Source organism: Ursus americanus, chromosome 8 (assembly GCF_024610735.1).
Source record: "Ursus americanus isolate L20-20 chromosome 8, mUrsAme1.1.p, whole genome shotgun sequence".
NCBI lineage: Eukaryota > Metazoa > Chordata > Mammalia > Carnivora > Ursidae > Ursus > Ursus americanus.
In genome coordinates, this window is record NC_142134.1 from 72,388,327 (window position 1) to 72,403,636 (window position 15,310).

The window sequence follows — 15,310 nt, forward strand, 5'->3', positions numbered from 1 at the left end:
CGAGAGCCCGTGCGCTGGTTTAGACAGAATGAAGTCCCATTCTGGTTCAGACACTTCATCGTTTTGTGACCCTGGGAAAGTCCCTCGACCCCTCTGCACCTCAGTTTCCCCTTCACTAAACTGGAGATTGAACAATCTCCTTCACAGGGTTGTTCTGGAATTAAGAGCACGTATGTAACACACCCAGTGCAATTACTGAAAATCAAAAAGCTACTTCTCCCTTTCCTGTTGATACGTGTCAAGTCTGAAACACGTCAACCAGCACAAATACAGAGAATGTGTTAGGGACTCCAGTGGGTTCGGGACGTGAACATGGGTGCAGACGTCTTCCTTCAAACCGTGAGCTTACCTCGAGCACGTCGTACAGCACTTCATCAAAAATGTTGATGAAGACGTCGTCTTTCACCGACTGCAAACTGGCCGTGCTGTAATCCCCATTGGGGGCCCTGCAAATGGGCACATGTGACCAGGGACCATGACAATGGGCAAGACAGAAACCATGAGCACTCAAACACCAAAATTTGAAAAATACTCAAATATGTGCATAGACATGAGGATTGAAAGCAGTGCTTTCATTTCAAATATTTACCTTCGTACTGAGACACTATAATGTAATTCGTGTCCTCAGGCTGGAGGCTCCGCACGGAGAGAAGCCCCCTGTCTGCTGGCTTGTCCCACCCAGTCTCGCGTCATCCCCCCAGCCTGCGTGGTGAGCTCTGCAAGGAGCCAGCTGGCTGCGGCTGAGCTGACTCGGGGCGCAGGCCACACACAAGGGCTCCGGCTGACGTTCCTGCCGGCACGCAGGTTTCCTAAGCAAGGGGGCTCCGGAAGACGCGTCTGCAGCAGACCACTCCCCAGTCTAAACCTCCTGGTGTTAGAAGGCTGCAGGAATGGCCCCTGCCTCTCACTCACTGGCCCACAGGTAACGAAAGCAGCGCCGGGCTGAGGTTCATCTCCTGTAATATCACCTGCTCTGCGTCCCGCCAGGCCAGCCCCACACTGGCCTGTTGCATGTATTTCGTTGAGCACCTGCCTTTATGTTTTCTCATTGTTTATGCTCGTTCTGTGCATAATAGCGCTATGTGTCCCTCTCTTCCGACAGAACTAGCTCTAACCCTTGCTCTGTCTCTAAGATACTATGTGGCCTTAAGCCAGTCACCCTCCATCTTCCGGTTTTCATTTCTTTTCTATAAAAGTGGAGTGGTGCACTGCGTAATTTCTAAGGTTGCTTCAAGATCTGAAGTAAGGAGTCTTTTAAATACCTAACATCACTTTCAGTTTTAAATGCCTAGGTAGTATTTCTGGTGAGGAAGAAAGTGTAATTATGGAAAGTAGGGAGTTACAAACTGGGGCGTTTACTCGAAGCTTCCAGAGTCGGGGAGCCGAGGAATAATGGAAAAGCAGTGTAGAGGCTGTGGGGTCCAGGGAACAGGAAGCTTGGGGCTACAGGGTGCCAGAGCCTGGACGGGCATGGGGGTGTCCCAACAGGGAACCCGAGTTTCACAAGTTGGACATTTTCCTATTTTACTCTTGACTGGAGTCAGTTGTGGTACCAGAGGAGAGCGTGGGACTCGGGGTCAGACTCCTGGATCTTGTCCCCAGCTCACGAGCTACAGAAACTTTCGCCGTAGTCATTTCCCCTGGGGGCTCCATTTTATTCACGTTTCCTATATCCTGTAGTTCCCAAAAGAGGACCATACGCTTACCTAAAAGGAAGTTCCAGTTCTTCATTCCAGCTAGGGTTTGGTCCTTCAGCTGTAGTTGTGTGGCAAATCGTTCGTTGAAAAGAAACTTCTACAAAAGGACGTACCAAAACCTTAAAGAGAAGAGCAACGAGTTAGAGTCCGTAACAGCTCGCTGAACTATTTTGTCCTTGGCAGAGGTAGAATATACCAAGTGGTGTGTTTCCAAAGAAAATGAAGCAGAAGAGAGACGATACAGTTTCTGGGCAGTTCTGCGGGGGCAAGGACCCACGCTGACGCGCAGTGTCTAGGTACTTCACCTGGCCCAGGGGGTAGTCCGCGCTATGCGTGGGGCTGTGTGTGGTCGGGGAAGCAGCACGCTTCTCGCTGAAAGTCCTTGAAGATCTTGCTGGCTGCTGGAATTTGCTAGGAGGGAGAGAAATGCATGACAGAAATTAACGATGAGCAAAGTCCAGTTAGATACTCAGCAAGATGGCTTCTCCAAAGAGGTATGGCTCTGGTGACACGTTTTCTTTAAATTTGTTGACAGGTCTGAAAGGTTTTAGCATGCTTGGGTCCTCTCCATGACCGCGTGAGGAATACAGCCACCCCAACCTCCACCCCTAGAACTGCATGTCTGGCCGGGATAGAGAAAGAGGTTCTCCCAGGGGGTGCTTGGGTGAGGACTCTGTCTTTCCCCCAACAAATGAGAGCCTCAGTCCCTCTCAAGTAGCAGGATCCTGAGCTCCTGGCCCGCCTGCCCTGTCTCTGTCCATGTCCCCTCCCACTGCATTCATTCCCTGTGACCCTGCACTCTCCAGTCACCTCGAGCTGCACATCCCGTGTAAGACCCCTCTGTCTGGGCCTGCCAAGCGTCACTGGGAAAGACACCCTCATGGATTCCTAGCTTGAATTAGGATCTATGGGTCTTGCCCTTTTTCCATTTGAGATTCTTTTTCTTCTTCTTCTTCTTCTTCTTCTTCTTCTTCTTCTTCTTCTTCTTCTTCTTCTTCTCCTTCTTTTTTTTAAAGAATGAGAGCACACATGCAAACTGGGGGGGGGTTGGTGGGTAAGGGTGGAGGTAGAGGGGAGGGGGGCAAAGGGAGAGGGAGAGAGAGACTTAAGCAGGCTCCACGTCCATCACGGAGCCCGACACTGGGCTCGATCTCATGACCCTGAGATCATGACCCGAGCCGAAATCAAGAGTCGGATGCTTAACCGATTGAGCCATGCAGGTGCCCCAACCCTTTTGGGATTCTTAAAGAAATGAAGGTCATCTGCAGAGAGTCTCTCCCAGATACCTTTCCCCTCCTCCTAACAACACCCCTCGTATTTGCACTGAATTTTATTGTTTACCAAGTATTTCATTTTCCATTACCGGGCAAAGTATAAATTGTCTCTTTCTACCAGACTGTCTTGCCTTTTCACAGATGAGGGTATCAGACAAACCATGAGACAATAAAAGTGGAATATTTAACACAAGTGCTACTAGAGAAATCCTTTTTCTCTCTGGAGCACCACTGCTTACAGTATCACACAGACATCTGTGAAGCGCCTACTACTGTATTTGAGGCCCCGTGTTGGACTCTGGAGCTGCACAGACAAATCCAATGCACTTCAGCCCCAACTAGAAGGGCCAGCAGACATGTAAACAAATAATCACAATCCAGTGGGACGCCCGTTAGACCCCAGGGATGGGCATGGGCCGGAAGAGTAGAGAGAGGGAGAGGAGAAACCCTACTGAGTTGGACGCAAGGGCAGGGGGTTGACTCGGGCAGGCCTGATGCAAGCGTTGATGCCTGAGCGTTCTTGATGAGGCTATGCGGAAATGGAGAACACAGAGCATCAACTAAGCTTGCTCGTCATTTGAATGGAATGGTTTAACACTTGAACAACATTCTACAGAGAGCAAAATAAGAGGAACACCTATACATTACTTTAGAAAACAGCTTTTCTTTGCACGGTTGAGCTTTGATGTAGTCAAGGCGAAGGGGTTGGGCTATGGCTCGAGGAAGCAATGCTACGCACAGATTGGAGAGCTTCAATGGACATTTACTAGAGACCAAGTGGTGAGACCAGTTGGTGATGATCAGATGTCCCGTAACGGGTGAAGAGTTAGGCAGTAAAAAAAAGGGGGAGTAAAATTATGGATGGGGGATAAATGTAAAAGGAAGATCCTAGGGAGGAAAGAAGATGCCAAAGGCCGGAAAAGTGCTCTTCGGTGAATCAGACGGCGCTGGATGGCCCTGAACAAGCCACCCGCACGTGTTCCCTTTTGTAAAATGGAGATGTTAATAGTAGTGAGAAGTAAGTGAGATAATCTGTACGAAAGAGCCTTAGTATGGTTCGAGGAAGCTGGGGAGCGGGCTGGAAAGGTCAGCCTTCCTCATTACACTGGCAAGGGTACCGGCTGGTAGAAGTTTAATTCTTGCTCTTTCTTTCTTTAATTCTTGTTCATCTCTGTTCTCTAAAAGGGGTGGGAGACTCAGGCTCACCTTACCCTGATTGGGGGGGTCCCCATTGCCCCAGTGTAGTGAAACGTAGTAGGCATCACTCACGTCTCGGAGCAGATAAAAGGGAAATCACATTTTTATGCTCATAGCACGTGTTGTTTAGAACCTAGGACATACACCTTTCGGGTATCTGCCTAGCTCACACCCACTTCTCTGAGAACCATTCCCCACCTTTAGGGCTGGGCCTGGGGACCCTGCCTCTCTGGCCGTAGGTGATTAGACCATGGATCGACACCTGACCCAAGTTAGGACCTTCAGCTTCTCTCCTGAGAAGCCGATGCTTGGGGGGTGGTACCGTGGCTGAAAGGACCACTTCCTTTGTGCGGAGATGGAGCAGACCCACAGATGGAAGCAAAGAGAGACAACGGGGCCTCAGAAGAACCATCTTAGTCTTTTACCGACCACCGTCCACCATGCACTTCAGCTGTACCTCTTAACCTTGAGATCTCTGAGATATTCCCAATAAATCCCTCTCTAGCCTAAATGGACTGGGTTGGTTCTAGTTGGTTCTATTACTCGCAACCAATAGGGTTTTGGCTTTAGTAGGACCGCCCCCACCCCCGGCCCCCATGATCAACAGCTACGTTCAAAGTGGGGTGGGCATGCTATAAAGAAGTGAGCCGCTTGGCTGGGGCCCTGCAGTCTCCGTCCCAGGGCCATCGGGAGGGCACTCACCTGGCCGTTGGCTTCCTCACAGGAATGTCGTAAGCCCGGATGACGTTCACCAGCACCTTTATGTCTCCATCCGACAGGGTCTGGGCTGTCACCTTCTTCCGACCTTTTCTCCTTGGCCTTAGTGGTCGCTTTTGTTCTGCCAGCTTGAAAAGGCTTAGCCCCAGAATGCTAATGGTTACAGAACAGGATTAGAACTCTAAGAAAAGGAATGGTCTGGAAAGCTCTGAGACGATTTCCCAAATTCTCCCCCAAGGGGCCCTCAAAGGCCCCTGGAAAACGCGGTCTTTTTAAGGAGGGTGGGAATTGTCCACAAATTCCCCCGAGATGGGGGAGATCCTCTGGTGTGGGTCCTTAACACTGGTTCTAGCTGCTGCTGACCAGAGGAAGGAAAGTGTGCTTGGGCCCCTCTTGCTTCCCGCCATGTGCTCTGCCGGCTCGTCCCTCGAATGTGCAGGTGCTCTCCTGCTCTTGGCCATCGCTCGGCCAGGCCAGTCCCGCACACGGGGTACCCTCCCCGCTTCCTCCTCGTCTGCCCTGGGCTGCAGCCGTACCCCTGCAGGGCCGGTGTCTCCTCCCTTCCCCAGGGGCCCAGCCACGCCAGCTGGAAGGGGCGCTCCCCCTCCCGGGTCCCGGAGCACGCGTTAACCTGCTCCATTCACATGGCAGGTGACGGTCACAGCCTTCCCGGCCACTGCCCGGGGTGCCTCGGCCTCTGGAGTTAGACGAGGCCGTGGGACTCCTGGCTCCGCTCTTTGACCTTGGGCAAATTACCTCACCTCTTTGCCTCTGTCTCATCATCTGTAAAAGGGGGATGGTCACTCCGACCTCTCGGGGTGGTGAGGAGGATAAAGGCAGGGGTAGGCCTGCTCTAGCACTGGGCGGATGCCCTAACGTGGCAGCTGTGGGAAAGACCAGGACGCCCGACGGTCGCGATTCTTCAGGAGGAAGGGGCGGGGCGGGGGGAGCCCTCTCGGCTCTCTCCCTCGCACTGAGGTGACAGCTCGCCAGCACTTCCGGGAGGGGGGAGCAGCAGCGGGGTCATGGCGGGAGAAAGGGCCACGGAGCAGGGCCACGGAACAGAAGCACAGACGTGACCCTGGACGCGCAGGCCGACGTGGCGGGCAGACAGATCGGGACAAAGCCGGCCTCGGGCTGCCCGCGGTCGCCTGTCGCCTCCCAGCTGCCAGGCCGCCTCCTTCCGAGGGCCACATGCCAGCTGGGAGGCCACGCCCTGCCGGCCCCCGCCTGCTCCCCTGGGGTCTTCTAGAGCAGCTGCCATCGACCAGCACCTTCTGTGGCTCCAGCAGGGTGCTGGGCGCCTTACAGAGACTCTCTCTAATCCTGACAAGGGTGACATTTACCCCATTCTTCACAGGAAGAAACTGGAGGCTCTGGGAGGTGACAGGATTTGCGGAAGACTCCTCGGTAAGAGGGACCTGCGGCTGCCACGCGGGTCACTCTGACCAAACAGCCACCTTCTTCCTCTTTTGAAAATACTGACGTACATTTATTTTTGACTCACTTAAAACAAGAGCAGGCCCATTACCTGGAAACATAATGGAAAGCTCTGAAAAAGAACTATCCCCCCAAAAAAGACTGCGAGGAGAGTGACATTGCAAATCTCCTTCTCTGTGTGTGACTCAATATCTGCATTTTAGTATTTTTAATTTATTTTTGTTGAGATGTAATTGTCACATAACATTGTGTAAGTTTAAGGCGTACAATGTGTTGGTTCGATACATTTACATATTGAAATATGACTGTCACCGTGGTGTTAGCCAACACCTCTGTAACTTCACATAACTATCTTTTTTTTTTTTTTTTTTGGTGGGGGGATCAATTAAGATCAAGGCGCTTAGTAACTTTGAAGTATGATCAGTATTGACTATATTCGCTCTGCTGTGGCTGAGATCTCCAGAACTTATTTAATCACTAGCTGGAAGTTTGTACCCTTAAACATCTCCCTGATTTTCCCACCCCCTGGCCACTAGTAACCACTGTTCTACGCTGTTTTTACGAGTTTGGCTTTCTTAGATTCCACATAGAAGTGAGATCATACGGTATTTGTCTTTCTCTGATTTGTCTCACTTAGCATAATGCCCTCAAGGTTCATGTTTTCGCAAATTAAACCCATCTTATTAATCACTCTGCCAGGACACCCACCTAACCCAAACTTGGGGACCCCTGAGGGACATTTTTGCCAGGGGGTCCTAACATGGCACAACCCTTCTCCTTGTCAAAATTCCTCCCGTCCCCCAGAGGTGGCTCTTCTCATGAGACTTTGCAGCCCTGCTAGCGGTCTGCATGGGAACATCTTGGGGGTTGGGACCATTCAATAGAGACACATCTTAGTTTAACACTAAGAACAAACAAACCAAAATTAAAAGAAGAAAGAACATACCCTGAGCCTTCAGAACTTAATGCAGAAAGTAAAGCAGAAAAAGAAAAAGAAAGAAAAGAAATGGAAAAATAGCATGAAAAATCACCATCTCTTCTAAAGTATAATTTTCATGACTGAAAAAATACATTCAGTGACTGGACTCTGGGCCTGGAATAAAGAGGAGGGTTTGCGTGGGCATCTGTGGGTACAGCCTCCCTCCTGGATATGGATGGAGGCCAAGCCAAAGAAAGGGGTTGCCATGGATAGACATTTTTTTTTTTTTTTAAATCTCCTTCTCAACTTGGTGGTGGAGAGAAAGTACATGCATAGGAAATAAACTTTTTAGGAGACCAAGAGATTTAATCACAGGACAGGTCGGGAAGTTAATGCACTGCACAAGACCACCAATATAGAAAGCTGTTTTTCATCTTTTATGCCTCCACCTTGAGTTGAGATAACTTGAGGATTATTCTAAGTAACAGGGAGACAATTGAGCAAATGCAATCGAATCCCAGCTTCTATGTAAATATCCATTTTCCCTGCTGCCCCTGCCCCCTCACCAAACGCACAGTAGCTCTCAGCCCCCCACCCCCACCCCGTGGAACCCAAGGCTTGTTCTGAGCCACCCCCTCTGCACCGTGCCTGTGGGGGAGTGAGGGGCAGACTGGAAGGGGGAGGTGGAAAGCAGGAGCGTGTGCAGGAGGGAAATACTGTCAGACGTAATCTGATTGCAGCAGGGAACTGGCAAAGGCTGGTAGAGCTGACTTGGGCCCAGGGGGAGATGAGATGGTGTGTCCTGGGCATGATGGAGAGTGACTCCTGTGACTTGTTCAACAAAAGCCCCCAACTAATGTAACCATAAGGGGTTAATCAGGTTTTACCAGTTCCTAGCATTACTGGGGGCCCAAATGCATACCACACAAGGATAAATATCTTCCATGTACATGAAAAATTTAATATAATACAATAAAAAATTATAATATAAATATAATTTATAAATAAAATATAAATAAAAAATATTTATAAGAAACAAAAGATTTGTTTGCTTTTTACCTGATATTGGGAACTTCTTCTTCTACGATCAAGTCCGAAAGAAGAAAATGGTGTTTTGCAATCAGGAAACGATTTATCACGGATTCTCTAACCTGAGGACAGACAGGTGTTTTATTTAAAATGTTCCTGGTGCACAGCAAAGGGAATAGTCAACAAAACTAAGAGGCAACCCATGGAATGGGAGAAGAAATTTGCAAATGACATTTCAGATAAAAGGCTGGTATCTAAGATCTATAAAGAACTTATCAAACTCAACACCCAAAAAACAAATAATCCGGCCAAGAAATGGGCAGAAGACATGAACAGACACTTCTCCAAAGAAGACATACAAATAACCAACAGACACATGAAAAAATGTTCAACATCACTAGCCATTAGGGAAATACAAATCAAAACCACAATGAGATACCACCTTACACCAGTTAGAATGGCAAAAATTAACAAGACAGGAAACAAAAAATGTTAGCGAGGATATGGAGAAAGGGGAACCCTCTTACACTGTTGGTGGGAATGCAAACTGGTACAGCCACTCTGGAAAACAGTATGGAGGTTTCTCAAGACGTTAAAAATAGAGCTACCCTACGACCCAGCAATTGCACTACTAGGTATTTATCCCAAAGATATAGATGTAGTGAAAAGAAGGGGCACATACACCCCAATGTTCATAGCAGCAATGTCCACAATAGCCAAACTATGGAAGGAGCCGAGATGCCCTTCAACAGATGAATGGATAAAGAAGATGCGGTTCATATATAAAATGGAATATTACTCAGCCTTCAGAAAGGATGAATACCCACCATTTGCGTCGACATGGATGGAACTGGAGGGGATTACGCCAAGTGTATTAAGTCAAGCAGAGAAAGACAATTATCATATGGTTTCACTCATATGTGGAACATAAGGAATAGCATGGAGGACCACAGGGGAAGGGAGGGACAACTGAATGGGAAGAAATCGGAGAGGGAGACAAACCATGAGAGACTCTGGAGTCTGGGAAACAAACTGAGGGTTACAGAAAGGAGGGGGTAGGGGGATAGGGTAACCGGGTGATGGGTATTAAGGAGGGATAACCACTGATAATAAACTGAGACACATCCTCGTGTTTCCTATGTTCAAAAGATGAAGATGGCTGTTAATTTCATATCTGTAATTATGAGCAAATAAGTCTGGAGAGGTTAAGTGACGTTTAAGTATTCCATAGAGAACTTTGAAGAATAGACACCACCCTCCCCCCAGTGAGAGTGTGCTGGCTATTTTTCCCCTATGAGGACTCTGTAAAATGATTTTTCTTACCTGTTGGAGGTACTTGGCTACTATGGCCCTATGGGTATCAGTGTGGTCCTTGGTTTCAATTACATTTCTGTCTCGTAAACGTTTCTCATAGTCCTAAAATTAAAAAGGAATAATTTTATGATTGTAAATTACTAGTACTCTCCCATGAGAGATTAGGGAATTTATCTTGAGATTAGAGAATTTATCACATGTGGTTTACGTAAGAAATTCTTTTTTTTTTTTTAAAAAGATTTTATTTATTCATTCAACAGAGATAGAGACAGCCAGCGAGAGAGGGAACACAAGCAGGGGGAGTGGGAGAGGAAGAAGCAGGCTCAGAGCAGAGGAGCCTGATGTGGGGCTCGATCCCATAACGCCGGGATCACGCCCTGAGCCGAAGGCAGACGCTTAACCGCTGTGCCACCCAGGCGCCCCTACGTAAGAAATTCTGGTTCTAAACATTTCTTCCACCTTCCTCTTCATTTTTGGTTCAAAATTGACCTTCGATTCAGTATGCAGGTTTTGGAACCGTTGGTTGAACTGCCTTATTAGTAGAAGATAATTCTGTAGGACGATTACAACATCAGCTGTTCGTGGAGGAAGAAAGGAGCCCCAGAGGTAACAGAGTGACTTGCTATAGGTCAAGATGCTAAGCTCACCCAAGCAACTCAGCCAAAGCCTCTGCTCACATTTTTGTCTTTGCTATTTTAAGTAGAGCATTGGCAAAAAATAGTAAACAGCATCTGGCTGCCGCTGACTTGGGTCACCTACTGGGAGGAGAGTAGGGGGGGAATTAGCTTGTCTTCCTAGGCTGCCGACTTTGCTCTCTTTCCATCAGTAAATCCCTCCTGGGCCCAGGAAGCTGACACCTTCTGCTTCAGTCCTTCGCTGGTCACAGCTGAATACCCAGGGTGGAAACTCAAGCCAGCTGTTCCCAAAAATCCCAAGAATTTTTTTTTTAAAGATTTATTTATTTATTTTAGAGAGAGTGTGTGCCCGAGAGTGTGGGGGAGAAGGAGAGGGAGAAAATTCTCAAGCCGACTCCCTGCTCAGCAGAGCCCAACTCCGGCTGGATCCCAGGACCCTGAGAGTACGACCGAAGTTGGAATCAAGAGCCAACCCTTAACCGACTGATCCACCCAGGCGCCCCTAGCGGTTCCCAAGAATTTTAAGCTTGGGATGAGATGGAGAAAGTCCTGCCAGGGTTTGGGTTCTGGATCCAGGTGTCCCTGAGGCACAGACGAACTCCTGCCATTCATGCCTCTTCAGATATTTAACCCTATTTTTGCAGCTCGTCATCCAATAAACTCCCCTTAGGGCCCAAGGTCGCTTAAATTGGCTTTTTATCACTCACCCTCACAAATCTGAACGAATACAAAGAAGAACCAAGTAACCAAAAATATTCTCCAATAGTTTTCACACATTCTGCATAAAAAATCATACTGGTACCCATTTCTAATGGCTCTTCATTTGCCTCCTCAAACACTAACTTGCCTGTCTGGCTTTCACTGGCCTCCTGCCTGCTCCCCCCAACACATGCCTATTGCCTGTTGGTCCTCAAAGGCTCCCCACCTGCGGGCCCCACCTCCGCCAAGCCTGTGCGTCCTGCCCACCCACGGGGGCGAAGACCCCCGCAGCTCCCCCCCAGAGCTCACCAAGTGTTGTGCTTGGTAAATACTTAATGGGTTAAAATGGCATTGAATTCCCGACAGGAACAGTGTGGCAGGATAATTTCCCGTAGTAAACCCCTAAGATACTTTTCAACTCTAATTTTTCTTAGTTTATATGTCATTATACTGGGCAAAGCGACTATTTAAACATTAAGTTTAAGGAAAATAATGGAAAGGTTACATTAAGTGCTACAACTGAGAAGCCAGGATTGCTCCTGAGACCATGATAGCGGGAAAGTACACGCGGACGAGCACGGTGCAGAGATATTTTATTGTGCTGTTAACGCCTCCGTGGCAATTTCTTACCTGGAATACTTTCTCCATAATTTCTCGGTCATATGCTGGAATTTGCTTATAATTGCGGAATTCTGGCACCTCTTGGCTTCTAAGACAAAGAAGCCTGAACCGTTTGGATCTATTTAATTCCTCATCTGAAACAAAGTTAAATTCTTGCTGCAGCTGTTCCAGGCGGAAGAACTCAGGGACATAGGATTCGCCGCTGGTCGCCACCTGCAAAAGCCAGAGGAGACGCGGCTTCAGAGCGGCAGGCAGACGGCACCTGGAGAAACCAGCGCGGAGCTTTTGGGAATGGAACCTGAACAGTGGGGGATGGAGACTTGAAACATCCTGCATTTCATTTAAGGACAAAATACATTAAAATATCACAGTAATAAGGCAGATGCTGTTCTATTTCTGTACAAGCTATAAAAAGTACCACAAATCATTTTTCCAAAAAATTTCTAAAGTTCGTTTTTCGGGTATGCATGCTTCCCTCATAGATGTTACGCAAATCTACAGCCTGGAAAGTGAGAGATTTGTGTCAGTGTATTACTAGGTGCCTATTGGAAATAGGATTGCTTATATACACAGTGTATATAAAATCTAATATGTGTATTTAAAATATATTTAAGACATATTGTATATTAAAATACTTAAAGATAACTTAATATGACTTAAAAACATATTTAACAAAATATTTTAAAATATTTAAAAAAATATATTTATGCACACATGTCGATCAGGTCCTAGAATCAGCTGGTCAGCCTCCCTTGCTCCAGGGCCATGCTCTTCTGTCTTTGAACAGCACCTCATGGCACTGGTCAGTGAGTAGAGAGAGCCAGAGACGGTTCTGGGCATCAACCTCCCTACACTGGCACCAAAAGGATGGTTTCAGGGTACCACTGAGAGGCGGAGAAGGCTGGGCTACACTGCCCAGGTGTATGCTTGCCCCTCTGCTGGGGGCTTTGCCAGTGGCACCCCCCTCCTCGCAGAAGGAAAGCCAGGGAGCAGAGATTTGCTGGGGCTTTGCACTGGGAAAGGGGATCCTGCTGTGAAAATCCATTAAAAAGAGACTAGTCAGGAAGGCCATCCCTGGGTCCCGTCCTTCTTTGGGAAGACAAATAGTTAAACAGAAAAACATGGAGGAGATACTTGTACTATATTACCGCTGACTTAAAGATAGTAGTTGAGGGCACCTGGGCAGCTCAGTCAGTTAAGCGTCTGCCTTCGTCTCAGGTCATGATCCTGGGGTCCTGGGATCGAGTTCTGCATTGGGCTCCCTGCTCAGCGGGGAGTCTGCCTCTCCCTCTGTCTCTCCTCCCCCAACTTGTGCTCACTCTCTCTCTCCCTTGCAAAAATAAATAAATAAAATCTTAAAAAAAGATAGTAATCGAAACATGACTTGAAAACTCTACATGGAATAGACTATACTCTACGTAATACGGCCTGTTCTTTCTAATAGTCACACTAGGAAGTATCGTGTTGGAAGGAGAGCTTATCGAGATAAACACCAAAATAAACCAGAGCTTGCTCTGAGCCTTATCCTAGAAAGTTGAGGGCAGAAATGGACCCCCGCTGATGAACTCACATGACTGAGCGTGATCACAGGACGGGTTGCCGTGGTCACCTTCCAGATCATCGACCTGTCTATTATGATTTTGTGGGAATTATGAACTTGGGCATAGAAACAATTGTATTTGCCACCAAGAAAAATCATTTACTGACTAATGTGGCATTTTATTTACAAATTCACTGAAGAAAGAATTTTGAATGTTATGAGAGACACAAGCAATTTATCTCCGACGTACTGAAATGAACCCTAAATGATAATCTAATTAATCATCAAACAGGAAACCAAACAAAACCACCACCTGTGAAAACACCCCCACCAGCCCTTCCGGGTGTGATGGGCCGAGCACACGCTCTGAAATCAGATCGACTTGGACCCGAGTCCTTACCGGTCACGGGAGCTTGAGCAAGTGACTCTGAGCGGCTGCACTCAGCTTCCTCTCCATAGGAGGGGCCAAGTGGGCCCTCTTTTTAGGGTCTTGCAGAAGTTAGAGGTAAGAGTAACACCACCACCACACGAACAACTACCATTTATTGCACCGATTGTGTGCCCAGCTAAGTGTGTAGATGTAGCAGTGCGCGTCCTTGTGGCCACACCGTGAGAAGCACGAGCTAGACAGGGCCACAGCTGGACCGTAAACCCGTCTTTCAACCAGCCCTCATGGGCTTAAACGCTATCGCACTGGAGAACACCGTGTGGAAGAAAATGTGTGTGAAGGGCTGAACCATTTCTATTATGATCACACCAAGTCGAGAAATGGGAGTGTGCCCACCGCTCTCCTGCCACATTACCGAGATTAGCTGCATCAAAGGGGCGTTGTTGGGGTCGTTCGGGTCGAGCTTGGACTCCGCTGCCCACTTGGCCAACTTTTTCAAGTCCGTCAGTCCGGATGTGCCAATAGATGAGATGGCATCCGCCCTCTTCAAAGCACTGGAAAAACAGTGAGTGCCATGAGACGGACATGTCCACAGGGCAGTTTGCCTCCGGCCCACACAATCCCAGGGACAGCATTGCTGAAGGAGACTCATATTGTCTCTGGGGGAAAAGCTGATCATAATGATGGAGTCGTACCACTTTACTTGATGACTTATATGAAGTATAATTATAGGAGTAATAGAGAAGAGTGAGTGGGGGGAGAAAATACTTGCAAACCACACGTCTGATAAGGAGTTAAGGTTTAAAATACACAGGGGACTCGTAGCTCAATAGGAACAAAACAAAGAATCGAATTAAAAAATGGGCAGAGGACCACAAGAGACATTTCTCCAAAGAAGACATACAGATGGCCAGTGGGGACTTGCAAAGGTGCTTGACATCACTCGCCACCAGGAAAACGCAAATCAAAACCACCGTGAGATATCACCTCACACCTGTTAGAATGGCCATCACCAAAAAGACACGAGATAACAAGTGTTGGTGAGGATGTGGAGAAAAGGGAGCCCTTGTGCACTATTGGCGGGAATGTAAATTGGTACAAACACTGGAAAACACAGGAGGTTTCTCAAGAAATTCAAAGTAGAACTGCCATATGATTCAGTAATTCTGCTTCTGGGCATATATCTGAAGGACTCAAAGTCGCTATCTTAAAGAGGTATCTGCACCCCCAGGTTTATTACAGCATTATTTATAATAGCCCAGACGTGGAAGCAACTTAACTGTCCATCAGTGGAAGCAGAAAGAAAATGTGGTATGTATATGCAATAGAGTATTACCCAGCCGTAAAAAAGAAGGAATCCTGCCATTTGCAACAATGTGGACAGAGCTCGAGGGCATTATGCTAAGTGAAATAAGTCAGACTGAGCAAGGCTAGATATTGTAGGACCTCACTTATATATGGAATCTAAAAACCCCAAACTCGTGGAAACAGAGAACAGATCGGTGGTTGCCAGAGGTGGGGTGGGGGAGGGGAATGGGTGAAGGGGGTCAAGAGGTCCAAAGTTCCAGTTATACGATAAAGGAGTTCGGGAGATCTAATGTACAGCATGGCGACCGTAGTTACCAATACTTTATTTTACATTAAAAAGTTCCTGAGAGAGCAGATCTGAAACGTTCTCATGGCCGGGAAAACAAAATGTGTAACTCTGTGTGGTGACGGCTATAAGGTAGACTTACTTGGGTGATAATTTCACAATAGATACATTTATCAAGTTGTAAATGACATCTTCTTGATGATCAGGTAAGTCCTTTTATTTTATAGTGGAGACACCTGGGGCCTG

General features: G+C 47.6%; 1 protein-coding gene across 3 annotated transcripts in view; it reads right to left on the reverse strand.

Moving 5' to 3' along the window:
• CC2D2A (coiled-coil and C2 domain containing 2A) overlaps positions 1-15,310 on the reverse strand; it is a 129,391-nt gene that overhangs the window by 30,654 nt on the left and 83,427 nt on the right. For all 3 annotated transcript variants that reach the window (XM_087864267.1, XM_045771419.2, XM_087864266.1), the window contains exons 20-27: positions 13,886-14,024; positions 11,552-11,755; positions 9,597-9,689; positions 8,304-8,395; positions 4,871-5,038; positions 2,003-2,108; positions 1,707-1,816; positions 350-446 (exon numbers count right to left, since the gene is read on the reverse strand). In XM_087864267.1, coding sequence (XP_087720393.1) covers positions 350-446; positions 1,707-1,816; positions 2,003-2,108; positions 4,871-5,038; positions 8,304-8,395; positions 9,597-9,689; positions 11,552-11,755; positions 13,886-14,024 — 1,009 coding nt within the window. The remainder of the gene's footprint in view (positions 1-349; positions 447-1,706; positions 1,817-2,002; positions 2,109-4,870; positions 5,039-8,303; positions 8,396-9,596; positions 9,690-11,551; positions 11,756-13,885; positions 14,025-15,310) is intronic.